The sequence below is a fragment of the Micromys minutus genome (genome assembly GCF_963924665.1).
Source record: "Micromys minutus genome assembly, chromosome: 9".
Taxonomy (NCBI): Eukaryota; Metazoa; Chordata; class Mammalia; order Rodentia; family Muridae; genus Micromys; species Micromys minutus.
Window position 1 is genome coordinate 39,674,875 of NC_137978.1, and position 21,019 is coordinate 39,695,893.

General features: G+C 45.9%; 2 protein-coding genes across 2 annotated transcripts in view; both read left to right on the forward strand.

The window, feature by feature from the left end:
- The window catches only part of INPP5B (inositol polyphosphate-5-phosphatase B), a 62,314-nt gene extending 58,258 nt beyond the window's left edge, over positions 1-4,056 (forward strand). The window contains exons 19-22 of the mRNA XM_080920746.1: positions 756-840; positions 1,182-1,309; positions 2,488-2,599; positions 3,277-4,056. Coding sequence (XP_080776872.1) covers positions 756-840; positions 1,182-1,309; positions 2,488-2,599; positions 3,277-3,392 — 441 coding nt within the window. The 3' untranslated portion in view covers positions 3,393-4,056. The remainder of the gene's footprint in view (positions 1-755; positions 841-1,181; positions 1,310-2,487; positions 2,600-3,276) is intronic.
- Positions 4,057-4,911: 855 nt separating this feature from the next.
- The window catches only part of MTF1 (metal regulatory transcription factor 1), a 38,456-nt gene continuing 22,348 nt past the window's right edge, over positions 4,912-21,019 (forward strand). The window contains 3 exon segments of the mRNA XM_080920786.1: positions 4,912-4,977; positions 5,608-5,669; positions 6,647-7,102. Coding sequence (XP_080776912.1) covers positions 6,698-7,102 — 405 coding nt within the window. The 5' untranslated portion in view covers positions 4,912-4,977; positions 5,608-5,669; positions 6,647-6,697.

Below are 21,019 nucleotides of genomic sequence, written 5' to 3' on the forward strand. Positions count from 1 at the left end.
TCTGCCTTTTGTGTGGCTCTTTCAAAAATAATTTGTGAGCAATACATGTAATATTGTTGTTGTTACTAATAGTCACATTGGGGCTGGAGAGATGGCTCAGCCATTAAGCGCACTGGCTGCTCTACTAGAGGTCCTGAGTTCAATTCCCAGCACCCACATGGTGGCTTTTGACCATCTATAAAGGGATCTGATGCCCTCTTCTGGTATGTCTGTAGACAGCTACAATGTACTTATATACATAAAATAAATAAATCTTTTATTTTCATTAGTCTCAAGATGTTAGAGTTGTCTGTTTCAAGAAGCAAAACAATACTAAAATGTAACTGTTTATTTAGTGAGTGCTCGGGTACAAGTGCACGTGCATGCCAGTCCTAAGGTGTTATACATGCCATGTATAAGAGGGAAAAGCTACCTTGAGCCTCAGCCAAAATAAACAATGACAAAATGAGATAGGGAGGGCTAAAAAGATCTCTCAGGTCTATGTAAATATATGCAGATAAAAAGATCTATTTCTTAGGACACAGCTCTCTGTGAGTTTTCTCTGATCTTGCCTTGTGAAATGTGGTCTACCCATAGCCTTAGAACACATGCCTAATGGCCTATGGTAACTCCAGCCTCAGTGACATTGTTCACTGTGGTGATTCAGAAGTTTTGCTACACAGCCGAATTCTGGACTTGGGTGATATGGGTGGCCCAGCAGATCACTGCCAGTTTTCTGAGGAAATTATTGTTTTGTGTCTTTCTCTCCTCTGCAGGAAGATCTGTTTCAGCAGCCAGGCCTGAGGCTAGAGTTTGAGCACATAAGGGACTGTTTAGATACTGGAATGATTGATCACCTCTGTATCCTTCAGAAATTTGTATGTGCATGTGGGAACATGAGAGGTTTTAAAAGAGGGAAGAATGTCTCAAAGCCCAGGGTCTGGTACTGTAACCTCAGCTAACAGGTTCTACGCACTCATCACCTGTCCAGAGAAGACATCTGTAAGCAGCCAGTGTAGCAGGAGCTCAGGAGAGCTGGGGTCACTTGGCAAATAGCATGGTCCCTTTGAGACCTGGGCTGGTATCCTAACTCTGAGTAGAGCCTGACTGAGCAGGCATCACTTCTGGCACATGCTTGTCCCTGGGCCTTTTCCTCCCTATGGGCAAAACACTGTCACCTGTTCCTTAACATTGGGCCAAAGGTGCTAACAACCATTCTGTAGCTGAAGCCTTGCTGCTTTTCCTAGAGAGCCTGCCAGAGCCTGTCATCTGTTACAGTGCCTACCACAGCTGCTTGGAGTGTTCTGGCAATTTTTCAGCAAGCAAACAGGTGAGGGAAAGCACTGCGCTTCAGCATGCACAGTAGCTTGTCCTGGGCACATGGAGCCTGGCAGAACAAAGTGTGACAGCTTCTCCCGTGCAGTAACTTGGAAGCTTAGCACCATTCCTTCTCAAACCTGCTCTTCCTCTCATGTCCCTTCTGCTTTTAATAGCATCACCCTTAGTGCCAGTGACTCAACCCCGAAACCTGAGTCATCTCTGCTTCCCCCTCTCCTCACCTCCCACGTGCCCAGTACCATTGATCCATTACCTCTCCGTTCTCTCCCATCCTTGTTCTGCTTACTTGGGGCAGTGCCCTGTGCTCTTGCTCCCCCTCCATCCGTTTTGCATGCTACTAATTAATTAGCCTGTGAATTTAGAGGTGTCATCCTGTAGGACAAAACCACACTTAACCTCTTTCTCAATGCTGCTTAGTGACTTTTCATTTTCCTTTCTTCCTTTTGTTCATTCATTCCTTTTTTCCTTCTTTTCTTCCTTCCTTCCTCTTTCTTTCCTTTCTTTTCTCTGAGACCAGGTCTCTCCCTGTGACTCAGACTGATATCCAATTCACCATCCTTCTGCTTCAGCCTCCCCAGTCCTGGGATCACCCATGTTTATCCACCACACCCAGTTCCATGATTGACAGGATCATGTAGAACAGTGGAAAACAGTGGGTTCCAGGACCTTCACTTTATCCATTTCATCTGAGTATCTTCTGGAACCTACCTTTTCCTAGCTCTAGCTCCCCAGCTGGTTCTGTTGTGCAGATCGGTGGCCATCCATTGGATTCCAGCCTTGGATACCCTTCCATGCCTGTGCAGCTATAGACTCCTGCCGACTTTGGTGGCTTGTGCTCTTCCTACTTAACGTTTTGCTTTCTCCTGTCTTCTCTGCCTCCACTACCTAATCCTCACTGCTACAAGTCTAGTTTTGTCTTATATTCAAGATCCAACTAAAACATTTTAATTCCCTTAAGTCTGAGATTTTTAGTTTTAGAAATGTTACCTCTAAACTAGTATTTAGCATTTGGCCTTTGTTTCCTTTGTATACTTATGCCAAGTGGATACTTATGATCAGCTCCATGTGTGTTCTTACATTTGTAAGACATGTTCTCAGTTCCTGGAATGTAAGGGGCACCTTGTCAAGTAACTGAGTGAATCCGCAAACCCCACCTTTTCCCTCTTTCAGGTCATTTCTACTCTCCCCTCCTTCCACCAAAATGTCTTCAGGTACTTGATGGCATTTTTGCAAGAATTGCTGAAAAACTCAGCAAAAAATCATTTGGATGAGAATATTCTAGGTAAGTGGACAAGTGTCAGACAAGTATCTGTACAGAATCTTTAAAAGCGGACAAGTTGTGTTGCTGAAGCTGGACTCAGGATCCTCTTGCCTTGGTCTCCTGAGTACTGCATTTGTACCATCATGCCTTGTTTTGGGCAAAGTTTATGTACATAATTTGTTTGGGGGCTGGAGGAATGACTTAGTGGTAGAACACTTACCTAACGTGTGCAAGGCCCTTGAGTTAGTTCCTTGTTTTAGCTAGACTAGCTGGCTGGCAAAGCCCCAGGATCCACCTCTCTGTCCATCCACATCACTGAGATTGCAGGTGTATGCCAGTGTGCTGGCATTTAAGTGGGCGCTAGAGATCGTCACTCAGGTCTTCTGTCATGTTTGCTTGGTAAGCACTTGACTCGATGAGCCGTCTCCCTAGCTCCTGTTTGTTTTTTGAGGCAGCCTCCCACTGTGTATCTCAGCCTGGCCTGGAACTTACGAGTGGTGGGAATGCGGACATTGCCACCACACCCAGCCGTTTGTGTTTCAAAAAGAAAATGCCTGGGCATATCAGCGCACGCCTTTAATCCCAGTCTCTGGAGGAAGAGGCAGGTGGAGCTCCTGAGGTTGAGGTAGTCTGTTCTCTCCCCCAGTACCCTAGTGTCCTAGTTGCTAAATGGTCTTTTCTGTTTCTGTCACGCACAGCTAGCATATTTGGCAGCTTACTGCTCCGAAACCCAGCTGGTCACGAAAAGCTTGACATGGCGGAGAAGAAGAAGGCCCAAGAGTTCATTCACCTGTTCCTCTGCAACCCATTCTGAGCCTCAACACTCTCCTGTTTTCCTCAAGGCAGCCACAATTGTCAGCTCACCTGTTTCAGCTCAAGAACTGCCTTAAGCTGGTCTGAGGCCAGCTGGAAGAATGGCAGCTACCTGTTTGAGCCCAGACCTGCCCCTTACCTATGCCGTTGGCTAGCACAGCCATGCTGATTTGTGAACACATGGGGGAAATTCACCATAGTAGAACTGACGTTCCATGTTCAACTTTAGTTATTTAACACAAATAGATCTCTATTCATTTTTATTTAAAACGTTTTGAGTAACTACTTTGCCTTATTCAACCTGCCTCTGGGACATGCAGTGAGTTTCCCATATTCTGCTCTGAGCATCTCATGGTCAATAACCAAAGTCCTCAAAGGAGAAGGAGTTGGACAGCAGGACTTTACTTAGCTGTTCCCGGATAAACAATTTTAGCCATCCCAGATGCTTCCACTGTCCAAGCTGAGGGCGTGGACATGCATAAGGCAATTGTTCCCTTTCTACTCAACTCGGAGGCCTCTCAGTGGCCACTAAAAGCACTGAAGGAAGGGGGTTCTGGTGAAACAAGTGGGACTTTGTAGGCTGTCCAGTCCTCCCAACTGTATATAATGCATCACCTCTCATATATGTAATATATTTTAATGATAAATGTATTTTTAACAGTGGTGACTATGTTTCTCTTTTTCTTAGGCATGTGTGTGTGGTGTGTGGTGGTGGTACCAAAGGGACATGTGGCATTCTGGTGTGTGAGAGTCACTTATTTAACCTTACTCAGAGGGTAATGGCACAGCGGTTTGGGCCTGAATCCTGATCTAACCTATAAGGGCATTGCTCCAACTTAAACGTTCCAGAGAAGTCGTTCATGGGGTAAATAAGCAGTAACTTATCCGAGGGTCTAACAATTACATTTACAGGAATATGGTAGAAGCACGAGAAAAATCTTTTTGGGCTTTGAAATACTGCTATCAGCTAATGGTTTTGAGGGTCGGTTGGATGAGTCTTAAGAGCTGACAGGGGACTGACCAGTAGGTGGCGCTGACCCTCCCTAGAGCAAAAACCCTCCTTAAGGAAGGTTGGAACCGCTGGCTCCGGCGGGAGCGTGAGAACGAGAAGAGTTGGGAGCGCTCTGCTCGGCGTTCCGGTCCCTGTGACCTCAGCCAGGTGAACTATACAGCGTAGGTATAGTGGGGCGAGAAGAGGGATGCCGCGGGCTGGCCTACGCATCTGGAAGGCGGTGTCTGATTGCACCCTTCCTGCTACAGCTGTGGCTAAGAACGCCTCGGTTTCATGGCTGACGTCGTGTATACTCCCGCGCCTGAGACAGCCCGTTCCCTACGGTCAGCTTCTCCGTGCAGCAAGGGAGCGCCAGACTCTGCTCGCTCCGCCCACAGCCTGCTGGTTAGAGGCGCGGTCTCAGACCCCGGAGAGCAGAAGCCAATCACAAGCGGCAGCGGGCGCCGGGATCCTCCGTCCTCTTCTTCCTCCGGAAAGCGGAAGCGGAAGTGACGCTGGGGACAGGTGGGGGCAATCATGGTGCCGCTGGGGAGGGGAGAAGCTGCCGCTGCCGCCGTTGCCGGGAGCCACGGAGGTAAAAGCAGAAGCTGGGCTCGGCTGGGGCTGGAACTACCCGGGGGGCGCGGGAGTTGGGATCCCTGCCAAAGCCGTTCCCGGTTGAGACTTCATTCCACTCACCCGAGGGACCCCACCCCTCCGTTTCCATGGGGATGGGTATCCAGCCCCCCTTTTCTGTTTCCATGGAGACCCGGACCCTTCCCCCCCAGCTCGTAGCCCCCAGACTGCCTCGGGGTTTTTCTGTGTAGCTCTGGACAGGGGGTGCTTTCCCGGTTAGCGTCCTCCTGCCAATCTCAGGGGTGCTCGGTTCGCAGTCCTCGGCTACCCTCACACCTCGTCTTGTTACGGAAAGTTGGTCTCTGCGTTACCGCCGAAGGTGCCGGGGGCAGCCCACCGAGGACTCTTATCTTTCCTCTCAGATACAGAGAAACGTGTATTTCTGGGGTTGCGTAAGCAAAGGTTCGGGGTGGTTCCTCTCAGATTAGATCCCTTGACCTGTGTCTGATAACTACCTTGTCACTCCGGCTAGTATACGCTCACTTGCTGACTCTGAGCAGAAGAGAAAGTGCAGAACCAGGTTAAGAACTAAGTGATGTGCTGGTTATTTTAAATTCTCCTTTTGTGTCTGCCAAACCCACATTTGTAGAACCTGTGTGTTTTCGGGTGAAGGAAGAATCACCATTCCAGACCATGAAAGCTTCAAATTTGGTAATTTCCTCAAGAGACTATCTTCAAAAAGAGACTATCTGCATGTCTGTCATTCATTTTGCTGATATTTCCTGAGCTCCCCGTGTCAGTATGCTTTATGTTAGGGACAGGAGAAAGCCTAGTCACTCTGTACAAGTATACTCTCTGGTCCATATCATGTTTTACAACATAAATAATTAAAGTAATTTGCATTATCTATTCCTTATTAGGGTTTAGTCCCTCCACCCCACATGTTTTAGAAATGATAGAAGGAAGCTACCCTCTTTCTACTGCTTGGCAGGATTGCACTTTACCTGCAGTTTCTCTTTCTGTATGAAACGGGAACCATTGGTCCCACTGTAGAATGACAGGCGCAAATAGGTTGGTTGCCCAAACACTAAAGGGCAAAAGTAGGATTTGTAGGTGATTATGCTCAAAGCATTGTTTCTGCACCACGAACTTCATGAGGCCACCTGTTTGCTCTTTTATTCTGATCAGCTGCACAGATCCAGCTTTAATGCATGTGGCACTAATAGAAAGCCTTGTGAATGCCAACTTTGACATTTTTAAGTATTTCCAAGGAAGATGATTTTTAGTTTTTGCTTTGGTTTGCTATGTGTGTGTTTGTGTCTCTGTGTGTAGGAGAGAGAGAGAGGGAGAGATTGATTCTCACTGTGTTTCTCTGGTTCACCCGGAACTCTGAAAGATCTAGCTTACTCTGTCTCTCAGGTGCTGGGTTAAAGACATTCATCACCATTCATTCCTAGGCTTGGATTGCTCTTTGTCTTCTTGTTTTGAGACAGATTCTTACCTCTAACTCTGGTTGGCCTGGAGCTTGATATGTAGCCAATGCTGGCTTTGAATTCTCTGAGGTCTGCTGCCTCTTCCTCCCAAGGTCTAGGATTAGCACTTTGTTTTGGTCGTTAAAATGAGGGAAATGATCCCTAAGGGTCACTCTAGGACGTCGGTGGTTCTAACTCTGGTGTTATCTGTTGCAGAAAGGCCATTACCTTTTCATTTCTCACAATTGGGCTGAGCACAAGTGAACCATGGGGGAACACAGCCCAGACGACAACATCATCTTCTTTAAGGGAGAGGAAGATGACCTAACCCCGCATGACAAGATGCTCAGGTTTGTGGATGACAGCGGACTGGTGCCTTCCTCATCTGGAACTGTTTATGATAGGACCACTGTTCTTATAGAACAGGACCCTGGCACTTTGGAGGATGATGAAGACGATGGACAGTGTGGAGAACACTTGCCTTTTCTGGTGGAAGGTGAAGAGGGCTTCCTAATAGATCAGGAAGCAATGTCCCAGGGTTACGTACAACACATTATCTCACCGGATCAGATCCATTTGACTATAAACCCTGGTTCCACGCCCATGCCAAGAAACATTGAAGGTGCGACTCTTACTCTGCAGTCGGAATGTCCAGAAACGAAACGGAAAGAAGTAAGTAAAGCCGCAGATGAGGGCCCAGTGTGGCTTTGGGGCAGCTCCTTCCACAGCACGCTGGCAGTTTTAACTGGGGGTTAAAGGAGCTCCTGGGCTTAGAGCCTTCCATAGTCTTGCCTGTCAACACATCCGCTTCCTGTTTTGTTGTGACTGCTTTCTAGAACTTTCGGATTGTATGGCCACATTGTAATTGAGGAATGCTGCATTGTAATATCTCAGATTTTCCTCTCCAAATCATAAATAAAGTAGAAATTTCACCAAAGTGAATTCATGTTTATACTGTGAAAGTAACAGCGTGGCTTCTCGGATAGTCAAGTGACTAGAGTTGTGTGTAATAACTAGAACTGGCTATAAATGATTTGTTTCGGAGCCTGTAGGAATATACTTTGTTAATTTAGTGAGTATTTGATGGATAGTAAAGGAAATTTTTCTAATCCAGGCAAGGAACCACAAAATGAGATCAGGTTAGCTAAAGGTTGTAAGATTCATGTTCAGGACCTGTGGATGCTGTAATGCCTTTCATGATAGATTGGAAGCTGTAAAGCATTTTACAGATTGTAGTTGTGCTTTTGAATGAAATAAATGATATGGCTTAAAGGTAGTGAGTGGTTAACATCAGCCAAGAACTACTGCAAGTTAATTTTAAAAAACCAGGTTACTGTCAGTTACAGTGCTGAGGACTAATGTCAGGTACCACCAAGCAGAAATAGGCTTAATTTTTTTGAGGAAATGTTTTCTTTTTTGATGCAATGAAGGTTTGAAATTACATATAGCTTGTACAAATGACTTAGTCGTGACATTTATCTTTTCCTTTTTAACCTTAGAATCTCAGCCTTAAGTAAGGCTTTAGTTAAGGGTGGAATGCCTGCTTATCAGGAGGGATTGAGCTTTAGTACTGAAAATAAATGAATAAGTAAATAAATACCTCAGAGCTGTAAATACCTTAGCTGTAAATATCCAACATGTCCTCCCTCCCGCTGGATAGAGCAATCTCTACAGCCTTGCTGACTCTGTTTCTGGGTCTGTGCTTGAACACTTCTAGAATGGCAAGAGCACAGGGTTTTATAGCTCAGGCCAGTCCATTGTTTGGCCTGCTCTGATAGCTAAGAAGTGTTTGCTTGTGCAGGACTAAAGTCTGCCTCATGTACTGCTCCAGCCTCCAGTTCCGTCCTGGGAACCGTCCTTCTGTGGGCCAGCCTCACCTACTTAAAGGTCATGGTTTTGCTACAAGCTGGCCATCCACACTCCGATATCTTCCTGATGGCATTTCTCCCAGCCTCCCATCAGTTTGGTTGCCTTTAACTGAAGGAATTCCAGTTTTCCAAAGTCCTTTTAAAATCCAGAGTTGAGCACAGTCTCCCACGAGTGAGTCAGCCTGGCCAGTTGTGTGACTCTTATCTCTCTTCATCTGGACACTGAACTACAATGACTGTCATCTGTATTTTATTATCAGCATCTCACTATTGGCTTGTGCTTGGAAACCTCTAGAAGAGTGGTTTTCAGCTGAGGGCAATTCTCCCTTCAGGAGACGTCTGATTGTCACAACGGGGAGGTGCTAACTGTAATCCCTAGGTAAGGGCTAAAGATGCTGTTAGACGTTTTCTACCACACAGGACAGCCTCTGACAGGTCCTTACCCCACATGTCCACAGAGCTTGGATAGAGAACCATGATCTGCATCATGGGTACAGCTGTCAAGTTGTGTGCTGGCGCAGGCAGACATGCTTCTAAGCCTTTGGAGTGTCTCCATACTGACCTTTTCTTGTTGGTTTTAACTTAGTATGTAGGCGTGTAGGGGTTCATCTGCCTTCAGCTGACTGTTGCGCTGTTCTTTTTTAGATGTCTAGTGTATCCCAAGTTGGCTTGTGATTTTGCTGTGTGGTTAAGGTTGACCTTGAACTCCAGATCTGCCTTCCCTTTCCAGTGCTAGGATTACGGGTATTACTGGCCTCACAGATGTTGTGTTGAGCAAGGCACTGCAGGTGATGGTGATGTACAGGAGAGGTGGAAATACCCGATGGCTGTAGTGTGGATGTCAAAGTGGTGGACTCAAAGGGTGCTGGTACTGTATTTGGGAGCTGTGGTTAGGCAAGCCTTCAAGGTGGTCTTAAACTGTGTACATTTTTGAAGAAAGCAGAGTATGGGTATTTCTCAGAGATGGAGACACCTCGAATAGAGAAAGAGGGGTAGAAAGCATAGGTCCCATTCAGGGAGCAAGCAGCCAGGTATCCCCCTTAAATCACAGTTAAGACACGTATTTTGTTGTCTGTTTTGAAACCGTCTTGCGTGCGCCCCAAGCTTTTTTTCAAAGTGTTGATCCTCCTGCTCCCCTTGTGCTGGGATTACAGGCATACACCACACATGGCCAGTACACTTTCTGCAAAGAGCTAAATAGTAAAAGTTCTTGTCCTTACAGACGACGTGGTCTCTGTTTCAACCAGTGAGCTCTTCGTTATAACACTGTGTGGGTCATAGACAGTGCATAAGTGGCTGGGGACGGAGCTCAGTCAAGGTGTCATGCCACAATGCCACAGTAAACAAGATAAATGTAAACACACATACTGGCCAGCATAGACTTACTGGCTGTAATTTAATTCTTGGACTAGAATCCAGAGAGTAGCAGGGAATATGGATGGAAAGATAGCAAAGTTTCAAATCTAGAAAGCAATGAGACTTGCTGAGTGTTCGTGCTGTTTTAAAAGCAGTGGGAGACAGGATTTGGAAGCCAGGAGTAATGTGGTTAGAGTAGCATTTTAGAGCCAGATGTAATGGTGCACGCCTTCAGTCCCAGCCCTTGGGAGGCAGATGCAGGTGAGTCTGAGTTTGAGGCCAGCCTGGTGTACGTAGCTCCAGGACAGCCAAAACTATATAGTGAGATCCTGGTTTTTTTTTTTTTTTTTTTTTTTTTTTTTTTTTTAAAGAAAACCAGTAGCATTTTAGGAGGAGTGCTCTGGCAGTGGGCAGGGAGTTTGGAGGCAAAGAAAGCCAGGATTTAATGAATGGCCTGCTAGAAGACACTTGGGTCTCATTTAACTGATGAGGAATCTAAGACCAGAGGAACTTGGCATGCTGTTGGAATTTGCCTTAGGAGCCCTGAGTCGAAAGCCAGTCTTAGATTTTTAGTCTAAATCCTTGATGAAAAGACTGACTGACTAGGCGTGGCGGTGCAGATCTTGTATCCTGACATTCAGGAGGCAGAGGCAAGTTGATCTCCGAGTTCGAGGCCACCCAGGGCAACACGGGGAGATCCTTTCTCAAACAGACTTTTTTTCCCTCAATGTCTTGAGTTGCTGTTGGTTGATAAGTGGGTTAAGAGCCTACCATGGTGGAGAACTTCAGACATGCTTGGGCTGCATGCTGAAGACAGAGCGGCTCCTCCACCTCAAACCTCCCTGTCTTAACGGTGAGTGAGTCTGTTAACAAGAATTGGGTCAAGAAGAGGGAAGTTGGGTGGGGAAATGAGTAAGTTTGTCTGGCTCATATTGAATGTGTAGCCCTTGGGAATGAGGAGCAGAAGGTGAGACCCACTGGGAATGTAGGTCTGAAGTCAAGGAAATGACAGATCCTCAGTCCCTGTGGGCAGCAGCAAGAGCAAGGGAGACGCTAGGGGCCAGAGAGAGACACACGACAGTAGTCAAGGAGGTGGGTGGAATGTGCTGTTCTGGACTCCAGGTCAGGAAGGCTGACTTCCTGTGTGACCTGAAGAGGGACCGAGGAGCCATAGAAGATAGTTCCCTCTCTTGTTCGGTTGCCACTCACTCACATTTGGAAACAGCCTTCAGTTGAGCCCAGGGTGCAGAGTGTTTGAGGGAGTGTGAGCTGGGATGAGAGAACAGGAAGCAGGAAGTGAAGATACTTGGGAGAAAAACAGCATTGAAACAGCAGTAACTCACAGGCATTGAAAGTTTCTAAACTTGAGTTTAGAAAGTTTGAGCTGGGTGTGGTGGCTCACGCCTTTAATCCCAGCTTTGGGGAGGCAGAGGCATGTGGATTTCCTGGCCAGCTATGGCTACATCGTGAGATCCTGTCTCTAAACTAATTAATAAGTTAATTAATTGAAACCTCAAAAGTTTGGGCATAGCTTAGGAGCCGGCTTTAGGTCACCTTCGTTAATGATTACTGTCTGAGTGCTCATGATGAGCACATGTTTGAGAAATGTTAAGTAGAACCATACAACTTCAGAACTTATCAGAACCTTTGGTTTGATAATAACTAAGAAAGAAAATACAGACTTTTCTAAATGCTGTAAGCTAATGCTATAAAATATTTTCCAGGGGATTAGTAGAGCACTTTTTGGGAGTGGAGAGGAATGCTGACCTAGGCAGAAGAGAAGATAACGGGTGGAGGTTGGGGTGAGCATTATGCAATCTGATATTAGCTGTCCCTTTCCTGTTTTGTGCTCCTTACCAATTAGTTGCTTCTGTTTGCAAGCCTGGTTTGCCCCAGTGGATTCTTCTGGCCATTTAATCATGAACAGGAAAGGATCAAGGATGCTATGAATTTACTGCCAGTGACGATGGGTGTATCTTTGTACATACGTGTGATCTAGGTAGAAGATTTTATATGCTAAACTTTTTGAGTTGGGTCTTTACCCTGCAGCCTAGCAGTCTCTTGAGGTCTGAGATTAGAGACAAGAACCATTGTCCCAGTTTGTAAACTGGCGTCAGGCTCGGTATATTAGGGGCTGCCATGGGTATCTGGAAGGATCAGCAGCTGTGGCCCTAGTCTCTGGAGCCCAAACATCCAGGCTTGCCTTCCAGAAGCACACTCTTACCTCAGTCATTCATTGACAGTGCTTTTATTTTGGCTTCTAAATCCACTTAGCCTGAGGAGTGTTTACTGATAACAGCTGCATGATCTTTAACCACTCTGGTCCCTGGAACCTGTCTTTAGCCTGGCCTTTTTGTGCTGTACCGCATTCACAGGTACTGCTCCTGAGAAACGGAACCAACCCTTTGATAACTATTCAGTCTTCTTGGCTTCCTAAGCAGCTTAGTTTCTGAGTCAGATGTTAGCCTGACTTTCCTGTTTATCCCTGACTGTTCCTCTGTCTCCTTTAGTGTACAGCTGGCTTTATTGATTGCTTTATTTTTATTTCTCATCATGCTTGTCTTGCGAAAAAACCCAGCTAACCGGAACCTTGCCACATATACCATCTCTAACTCCCACAGGACCTCTGGGCACCCCGACTCTTTCTTCACCAAATGGGTTCTCACGGTACCTTACTACTGTTTTTCCCTGCTGATTGGTAGCTTTGAGAGATTCTGTCAGAACATTATCTTTCTGCTCAAACTCCACCTGAATACTTGCCGGCTTCCCCTCCAGGGTGCTAAGCAGCTGTTTCTCTGATGCTTTGAGTGGTCCATGGTCCCCAAACTTTCTTGCATCTCTGTTTATCCAGAGAACCTGACAAAATGTTGCCTGATGCCAGCACCACAGTGGCGAACATAATGCATCCTCTGCTGTTACCAACTTTCCCGTCTCTCTCTCTCTCTCTCTTTTTTAATATATTATTAAGGCTTATTTATTTGTTACATATAAGAACACTGTAGCTGTCATCAGACACACCAGAAGAGGGCATCAAATCTCATTATAGATAGTTGTAAGCTACCATGTGGTTGCTGGGATTTGAACTCAGGACCTCTGGAAGAGCAGTCAATACTCTTAGCCACTGAGCCATCTCTCCAGCCCCCTTTCCCGTCTCTTCTGCTAAATAGTTGGGAGGGCTCATAGGCCAGACATTCTCCATGATGCCCTAAGTAGTCCATGCATAATGAGACAAAAAGATAATAAAGCAATCAGTGAGCCAACTGCACACTAAAGGCAACAAGGCACTGACTGGAAAAGAAGGGCCTTTCTTGCAAGAAGCAGGTGCAGTGTTCTCTGAATTTTGCTTCTAGGGATTGCAGAGATTGGATTGCAAGGAGGGAAGAGATCTGTCTCTAGCCTAGTCCTCTCTTCCTCCTCCTCCTCTTTTTTTTTTTTTTTTAATTAAATTTTTTGTTTGGTTGGTTTGTTTGAGACAGGGTTTCTCTGTGTAATCCTGGCTGTCCTGGAGCTTGCTGTGTAGACCAGGTTGACCTCAAACTCACAAAGGTTATCCTTGTCTCAGCCTCCCAAGTACTGGGATGAAAGGTGTGAGCCACCATACCTAGCTGAATTTCCTTAGCCTGACAGATTTGGAGTAGAATAACTGGGTTGAGCCCATAATGGCAGGCCCTTGAGGCAAAAGCAGAGCTTGTCATGAGTTTGAGGCTGGGCTGGGCTGCATGGTACTTTCCAGGCCTGCTGTGTTACAAGGAGAAAGCCTGTCCCAAGAAAACAAAAGGAAGCAAAACAAAAAGAAGGGGGATTTGAGTCTAGTGTCCAGAGCCTTTTGACAGTTTGTCCTTTGTTTTAGGACTAATTCCAGTCTTGTTCCTCGGTGGCAATCCTCTGGAGTGGAGCCATGTGCTCAGACGCCAGGGTGTTCAGCTGTGCTGGGGTGGTGCCGCCCACCCTCCACCGCACACCACAATTACATTCCTTCACAGCTCCCGTTCAACTCCCACAGGATTGCCATTCAGAAGTAGGACGGAAGAGACTGAGAGTGTAGTGCTAAGGATCCATTCATTTCCCTCCAAGGTTTGACTTAACCAACTTTTGTGAGGGGTCAGTACTGATAACCCTGTGGCACTCAGAGAACAGCAGGGAAAGAAAGGCTGGTGGCTCCGTGTGGCTCTGTTGGAGTCCAGAGCAGAATGTTAGTTCCCTGTGCCGGCCGGATGAAGCTGGTTTGTCAACGTGTCTCCTCTGTGTTAGCTTGTGTGTTGCCCATCACAGAGGTCCTCTGACCTGGCAGACGGACATGTTGGTTTTATGTCACGCAGGTTTTTAAGGAGTTCCGGCTCTCAAGCTGATGTCGTACATGTCATATTAGGTACTGCTGACACCTTGTTCCTGTAAGAATGGAAGAAAGAACTTGAATTTTAGTGCTCTCCCCTTACTTACGTCAGCTTTGGTCTCAGCTTTGCGTTCTAGTGTGTACTAACTATGCAACCCCAGACAGACTGCTCTCTTTCCTCATTTGTAAAACGGAAATAAAAATACCCCACTGCGTCATTCTTCGAAGGTTCAGGGAGGTTTAACATCATATTATGTCTGGTTCATCTGTTGTTCAGTTGCTTTTTCTTTCTCACCTGTTCCCAAAGGGTCAGAGGTCATCTCTAGTTTCAGGAAGGTTAAACGTGTCGAGGCTTGTCAAGGCTTTGTTAGAAACAGTTTTGGGAAGCATGCTCTCTTTGAGACAAGCTATAAATTGGAAGCAGAGACAGATGAATCTATCAAAGCCAATCAGAGCTACATAGTACAAGGCTAGTTTGAGACTCTGTCTTAAAAGGGGGTGGTGAAGTGGGGGGTGTGGTTGGGTTCCAGGAGAGCTCACAGACACTTGGTAGCCAACTAATAAGCTGAACTTTCATATTAACATCACTGTAACTGATGGGCTGTTTGTATGGTTTTTGGTTTTTGTTGGAGGGAGCTGGAAATTAAGCCCAGGGTCAGATGATGCTAGGCCAGGGCTCTATACTATACCTCCAGTTATCTTCTTTTGTGTTTTAATCTTACATGTATGAGTATATTCCTGCATGTGTGTCTAGTCCTGGCACCTGATCTCCTGTAACTGGAGTTACAGCCTGGTGAAAGCCACTGTGTAGGTGCTGGGAATTGAACCTGGCTCCTCTGGAAGAGCAGTCAGTTCTCCTAACTACTTAGCCATCTCTCTAATTTCTCTTTAAAACATTTTTATGCATATGTGTATGTTCTTCATAAGCTGTTGTGGCTGGCTTTGAACTCTGTAGGATAGGGAGTGTTGTACTGGAATTTCCTTTCCATAGCTTCAGGTCAGCCATCAGACCAAGCTTTTAGCTGTGTTATAAACTGAGGGTGTTTGTGGTCCTCAAGCCGTGGTCAGTGAACACCGGTTTCTGCCACAAGTAATCCTTTGCCCTGATTCTTAGCTTCTTTAATTTCCTTGATACCAGGCCACTGGATGTTACTTCCATTGTGGACATTTGGGGCACCGATATCCTACAGCTGAAAGTGAAGGCTTAGATATGACTGTTTTACCCTTTTAACAACCACAGACGCCGTTAGTCCGCATTTTACATGTAACAACCACAGGCACTGTTAGTTTGCATTTTACGTGTAACAACCACAGTCTGCATTATACATGTAACGACCACAGACAGTTAGTCTGCATTTTACATGTAGCGACCACAGACAGTTAATCCGAATTTTACATGTAACGACCAGACAGTTAGTCCAAAATTTACATTTATGTTCCCAGTGCTAGGAGGCAGAGACAAGGATCTCTACACCTTCTCTGGCTGGAGAGTGAGAACTTCAGATTCAGTGAGAGACACTGTCTCAGAAAATAACTTGGAGGCTTGGTGTGGTGGTACATGTCTTTAATCTCTGCACTTAGAGGCAGAAGCAGGCAGATCTCTGTGAGTTTGAGGCTAGCCTGGGATACTTAGTAAGACTCTATAAATAAGTAAGATAGAGCAGGATAGAGGACAATACCTGATGCCAACCTCTGTCTTGTGCATGCTCACGCACAAGTGCATACACCCTCATCCACACATACCCCATGAGCATACACCAGCAAATGGAAGAATCCACCTTTCAAGTGGTGAAATTGAGACTTGAACCAAGGATTGTCTGGTGCTGAAGTCAATGCTTTTTATGATAACACACCAGTTTACAAAGGTGATACTCAAGGCATAGGCCTGTAGGCTGAAAACGGGGCTGAGAAGTAGGAGGGCGAGTGGCTTTCCTTAGTTCTACATGGGTGGAAGGATGAGGTGTAACCACAGCCCTGGAGAGTTCATCTCTGGGCACTGAGGAAGGGATTGTTCAGAGCACTTAGACTTGTGATTTGAGAGTTTTGGTCCATTTGGAATAGAAGGAATCAGTGCTATTATGAGGGGCAGTTTTGCTGTGGTGAGAAGGGACAGGATGACACTAGTGGAGGAGAAGGAAGAACAGGGTTTGATATCCTCCCTCCTCCCCAAGGGTTTTTTCTTTTTGTCAGTCTTTTTGTTTCTCCTTTTTTGGGACAGGATCTTGTTATAATACAGCCATCGCTAGCCTGAAACGTGCCATTGACCAGTCTAACTGCAAAGTTAGGGCAACCCTCCTGCTTCTGCGTCTGCCTTGTGAGTCCTGGGATCAAAGGCTTGCACCAGCACACCCAGTCAGGAAACCACCAGCCAATCCTTTATTTACAAGCCTTCCTCTGCTCTGGGCGCAGAACTCCCCCTCCCTATTATTGTCCTGTGTAGAGTTGAGTTCCCTCCGACTCCTTTTCTTCTTCCAGTAGAAGTCTGGCCTTTGTCCGCTCCAACTTTGAGGGGCTCTTTGCTGCTTAAGCTCGTCCTCCTTTCTCCTGTCTCCTGAGCTCTGATCATCCTCACTACAGGTTTCTGTTTCAGAACCGGTGAGGACACTGCCAATCTCAGCCCTCACGCCTGCTGGGCTCACCCGGGCCTCTCTGTGCTCTTTAGCACACGAAAGTTAAAGTCAGGCTTAGAATTTGAAGGTTCTTTAAAAAATAAGTTTTCTTCATGTCCAGTGGAGTCTCTGGTGACATTTTGTTCCCATGACAGATACTGTCATTCATTTTGACAAGCAGACTACTCGCGTGACCCTTCCCTGGAGTCTTTGGATTCTGCTGGGCATTTCCTCTGTAGACAAGCTTGCTGTAGCCCAGGCCTCAGTCCTGGGTTTGTATATTTCCCTAGTTGTTGTTGTTGACACTAAATATAATTCTGGAACACAATTCTTCAAATCCATAAATGCAAACTTTTAATCTCTTTTAAAGTTACATGATGTCTGTTATTGTATCTCTTCTCTCCTTTGTAGCCATGGTAACACTCCAATATTTTTTCAACTTCCTGCACTGGTCCCATTTGAAAAGGTTTAGATTTCCCTTTGTGTGAAATTTGTAGCTGCTTTAAAATAATTCTGAAAGATAATAGTGATGTCCATTTGTTATTTCTAGGTGAAATGAGAAGTTGATCATTTGTTCAGTTTATTATTGGGGGAAAAGGCATCTAGTACCTAACACCACTTTTTTTACTTTTTTTTTGAGATAGGATTTTTGCCATGTAGTACAGGCTAGCCTTGAACTTGTATCGGTCCTCCTGCCTCAGTCATTCTCCTGAGTGCTGCCCACCATAACTATCTTGTGTCCTGCCCCCCTTTCAGTACCTTTCCAGTCTGGGTGCTTTCCTCACTTTCTGCCCTTGGCCTCTCTCCCTTTCTAACTGCCAAGTTTTCTTGAAAGCACAGTTGGCTGATGGCTCACATTCTGGCCACTGCCCTGCCGTTCCCACACCAGTGCTATGGCAGGGCGACCGAGGGCTTATCAGTTGGTGATCTTTGCTACATGTGACCCGCTGCATCCTCCTCAGAACTTCCTTTCCTGCTCAGCAGACCTGGAGTTTGTTTGCATATGTATATGAATGGTGGGGTATGCTATACATGAATAGTCACGTGTGTAAGTGTGCCGGGGTTTACTGTACATGCATAGCCACATGTGTATGCACATGCCCAAAGTCTTCATCACTCTGCACTTTCCAGAGGCAGCATCTCTGACTGGAGCTGGAGCTCACTAAGTCCAGCTTGGCTAGCTCTAGCTGTCTTCCCCGACAATCATCTCTGCCTCCGGAGTCCTGAGATTACGCCCTCCCCACTTTGGTGGCCATGAGACTTTTCTGTGGTTCTAGAATCTGAACCCCGGTCTTTTCAACTACACAGCAAAGCAAACACCTAAAACGTCTCCCCAGCCCACCACTTGAGAGTCTATCACTACTTTGCTAGCATTAAGGGTTGCTTGGGTTTGTTCATTTAAAATATAAATGGAGTGAGTACCACTTCACAAGGCTACTCTCTGAAGTTGTCAGTGAACAAGAGAGTTCCAGTCCCTGCTGTCATGCAATTGAAGTTTAGGTGAGAAGCAGTCATTCATTCATTCATTCAATTCAGTAAATATAATAGAAATGATCTCATCTTTGTTGTAGTTTGTATTTTAAAGAAAAGGTGGTGTCTCCTTGCTGGGGATTATTTCTGGAAACTACTTCTCAGGTATCTGTGGACACTCAGTCTTCTTACGTAGAGGGATTGCAGTGTTTGCATGTAGCCCGTGTACATTCTCTTATAGACTTTAAATATTTAAACCATTTATTTGTGTGTGAGCACATGTGGAGGTCAGAGGTCAACTTTGTGGGTTTGTTTTCTTCCACCTTTACATGTGTCCCAAGGACTGATCTTGACAGCGTCTATAACTGAGCCATCTCGATGCTGGCCTCCTGTATACTTATGCTAGCTTAGCTTACCCGTGACACATTTAATACAATACAGATGCTTTAGACATTGTTGGGGAAGAATATGCAGTTCTGTACATATTCAGCCCAGGCACTTCTTTAAATTGTAAATATTTTCAGTCCATAATTGGCTAAGTCCATGAATGCAGATCCCCCAGATTCAGAGGACTGGTGGCCAAGGAAGCTGTGAGAGCCTAGAGTAAGCAGGCCTGTCACAGTGGGACCTGGGGCTAAGGACCAGTGAGGGAGAGGCCCCTGGGGAAGAAACAGCCAATGGAGGACTGAATTGGCCAAGTGCAGGAATTCAGATAGGAACAGGGCAGCGAGTAAGAGAGGGCATTCCATCGCCTACTGCCATCTCATACAAGATTGTCAGCTGCTGTGCAGCTGGAGAGAGTGGAATTCTGCTGTCTTACTGCTGTGGTGACCTTATGGTGGAGATGTCCCCGTTCTTACCCTAAAGTGAGAGCTTCGAAGTTTCTGTCACATAGTACTGACATTTAAAGAAGGGCGCTGTTGTGTGGACATGGAGAGGTTGTGGAGGACCTGAGAGGTCTGGAGACTTGAATTAAAGCCAGGAAAAGAATGAGACATTTCCAGTGAAGGGAGAGATCACAGGCAAGGAGGTGGGGACTGAGACTCCCTGAGGACCAGCGTGCCATGGCGAGTAGCTCCAGGCTGGACGTTCTGCTCTCCTGAGTCATGTAGCAAACAGAAAGTGTCAGAAGGCTCTAGAATATCCTGCCTACCCTGCCTAGACATTGGGGGAGGCCATGTGTAGCATTGTCTTATAATTGTTCTGGGAGTGATTTGAAAACTAGGCACCAAGACATACATCTGGGTGACTCGGGGAATACAGAGCGAGGCCTGTGTGGCTGAGAGAGGCTCACTGTGAATACATGAGCAAGCTCTTGTGTAAGGTCCTGTTCCGAGTTGGAGGGCGGGGAGGGTAGGAGGAAGGAGGAGTCAAGGGCCCTCCCTTCCCTGTCTAGCCAACTAGCTGACAGGCTCAATCCTGTTTAAACCCAGTTTGTTTTCGGATAGCTCTAGAGCAGTGGTTCTCAACCTGTGGACCTCCACCCCTTTGGGGGGTCGACCAACTCTTTCACAGAGGTTGCCTAAAACCATCAGAAAACACAGATATTTATATTGTGATTCATAAAGCAGCAACATTACAGTTATGAAGTAGGAAGGAAAATAATTTGTGGTTGGGGTCACCACCACATGAGGAACTGTATTAAAGGGTCACAGCTTTAGGAAGGGCGAGAACACAGCTCTAGAGCTAAGTAAGAATGCTATTTGAGGAGAGGGTTGTTGAGGTTTTTGTTTGTTTGTTTGTTTAGTTGGTTCATGGTGAGGGGGTAGTTCAAGACAGGGTTTCTCTGTGTGGCTTTGGCTGTCCTAGAACTGACTTTGTAACCAGATTGGCCTCAAACTCAGAAATCTACCTGCCTCTGCCTCCCAAATGCTAGGATCAAAGGTGTGTGCCGCCATACTTGGCTAATTTTTAATTTTTATGTGTATGTATGTGAGCATCTGCTGAGGTTCCAGGACCATCAAGAGCAGTAAGTACGTGCAGAGAATCTGTTCAGCTCCTGAGCGTGGTTTTTTATTTGTTGTTTTTTGTAAGGATTGAACCCAGGACCTCAAGCATGATAAACAAATACTGACCCACAACTCTGGCCTCAGATTTTACATTTTTAAAGAAAAGCTCTCAGGTGACCAGAGTGGTTTCAAATTTTCTGTCTAGTTATGATGATGGAATGACCTTGAATTAATTATCTTATTTTTGAGGCAGGATCTCACTGGATAGTCCTGACTAGCCTTGAACTCTTCATGTTAACCAGACTGACGTCAAACTTGGAGAAACCCACGTGCCTCTGCCTCCCAAGTGAGGGAGTTTAGGGTGTGTGTGACCACACCTAGCCAACCTTGAACTTTTGATCTTGAGTGCCAAGATAGCTGACACACCCAGTTTATATCTATCTTACTGGGATAGGACCAGGGTTTCCTTTATGCTGGGAAAGCACTCTACCCACTGAGCTACCTCTGCCCAGTTCTTGCATTTTTATTGCTTTTTTAAAAGTCAAAATAACATTTCATAACATGAAAATTATATAAAACTCAAACTTCAGAGACATTGATGTTTTGGGGACATGGGCAGTGTTTGGTCATTTGCCTGTGACCACTTTAACATGCAGGGCAAGACTTGCATATCGACAGAGACCATAAAACCCAAAATATCTTTGACACTTGAAAGGAAACTGCCCTAAGTCAGCCATTCTTTGATCAGCTACCCTTTCTGAGACAGCGTGGCCGTCTCATCCCCGAGGCCTTGTCCCTCCAGCCAGACTTTATGTTGTCATCTCACCATGTCTGTCTGTCTTTCCTTTTTTGAGGGTGTGTGTGGTGGGGGTCAAGAGAGGTTCTTTTTGTGTAGCCTGGATGTCCTGAAACTGCCTCTGTAGATCAGGCTGGCCTGGAATTTACAGAGGTTCGCCTGTCTCTGCCTTCTAAGCACTGGGTTCAAAGATGTGTGCCACCACTAC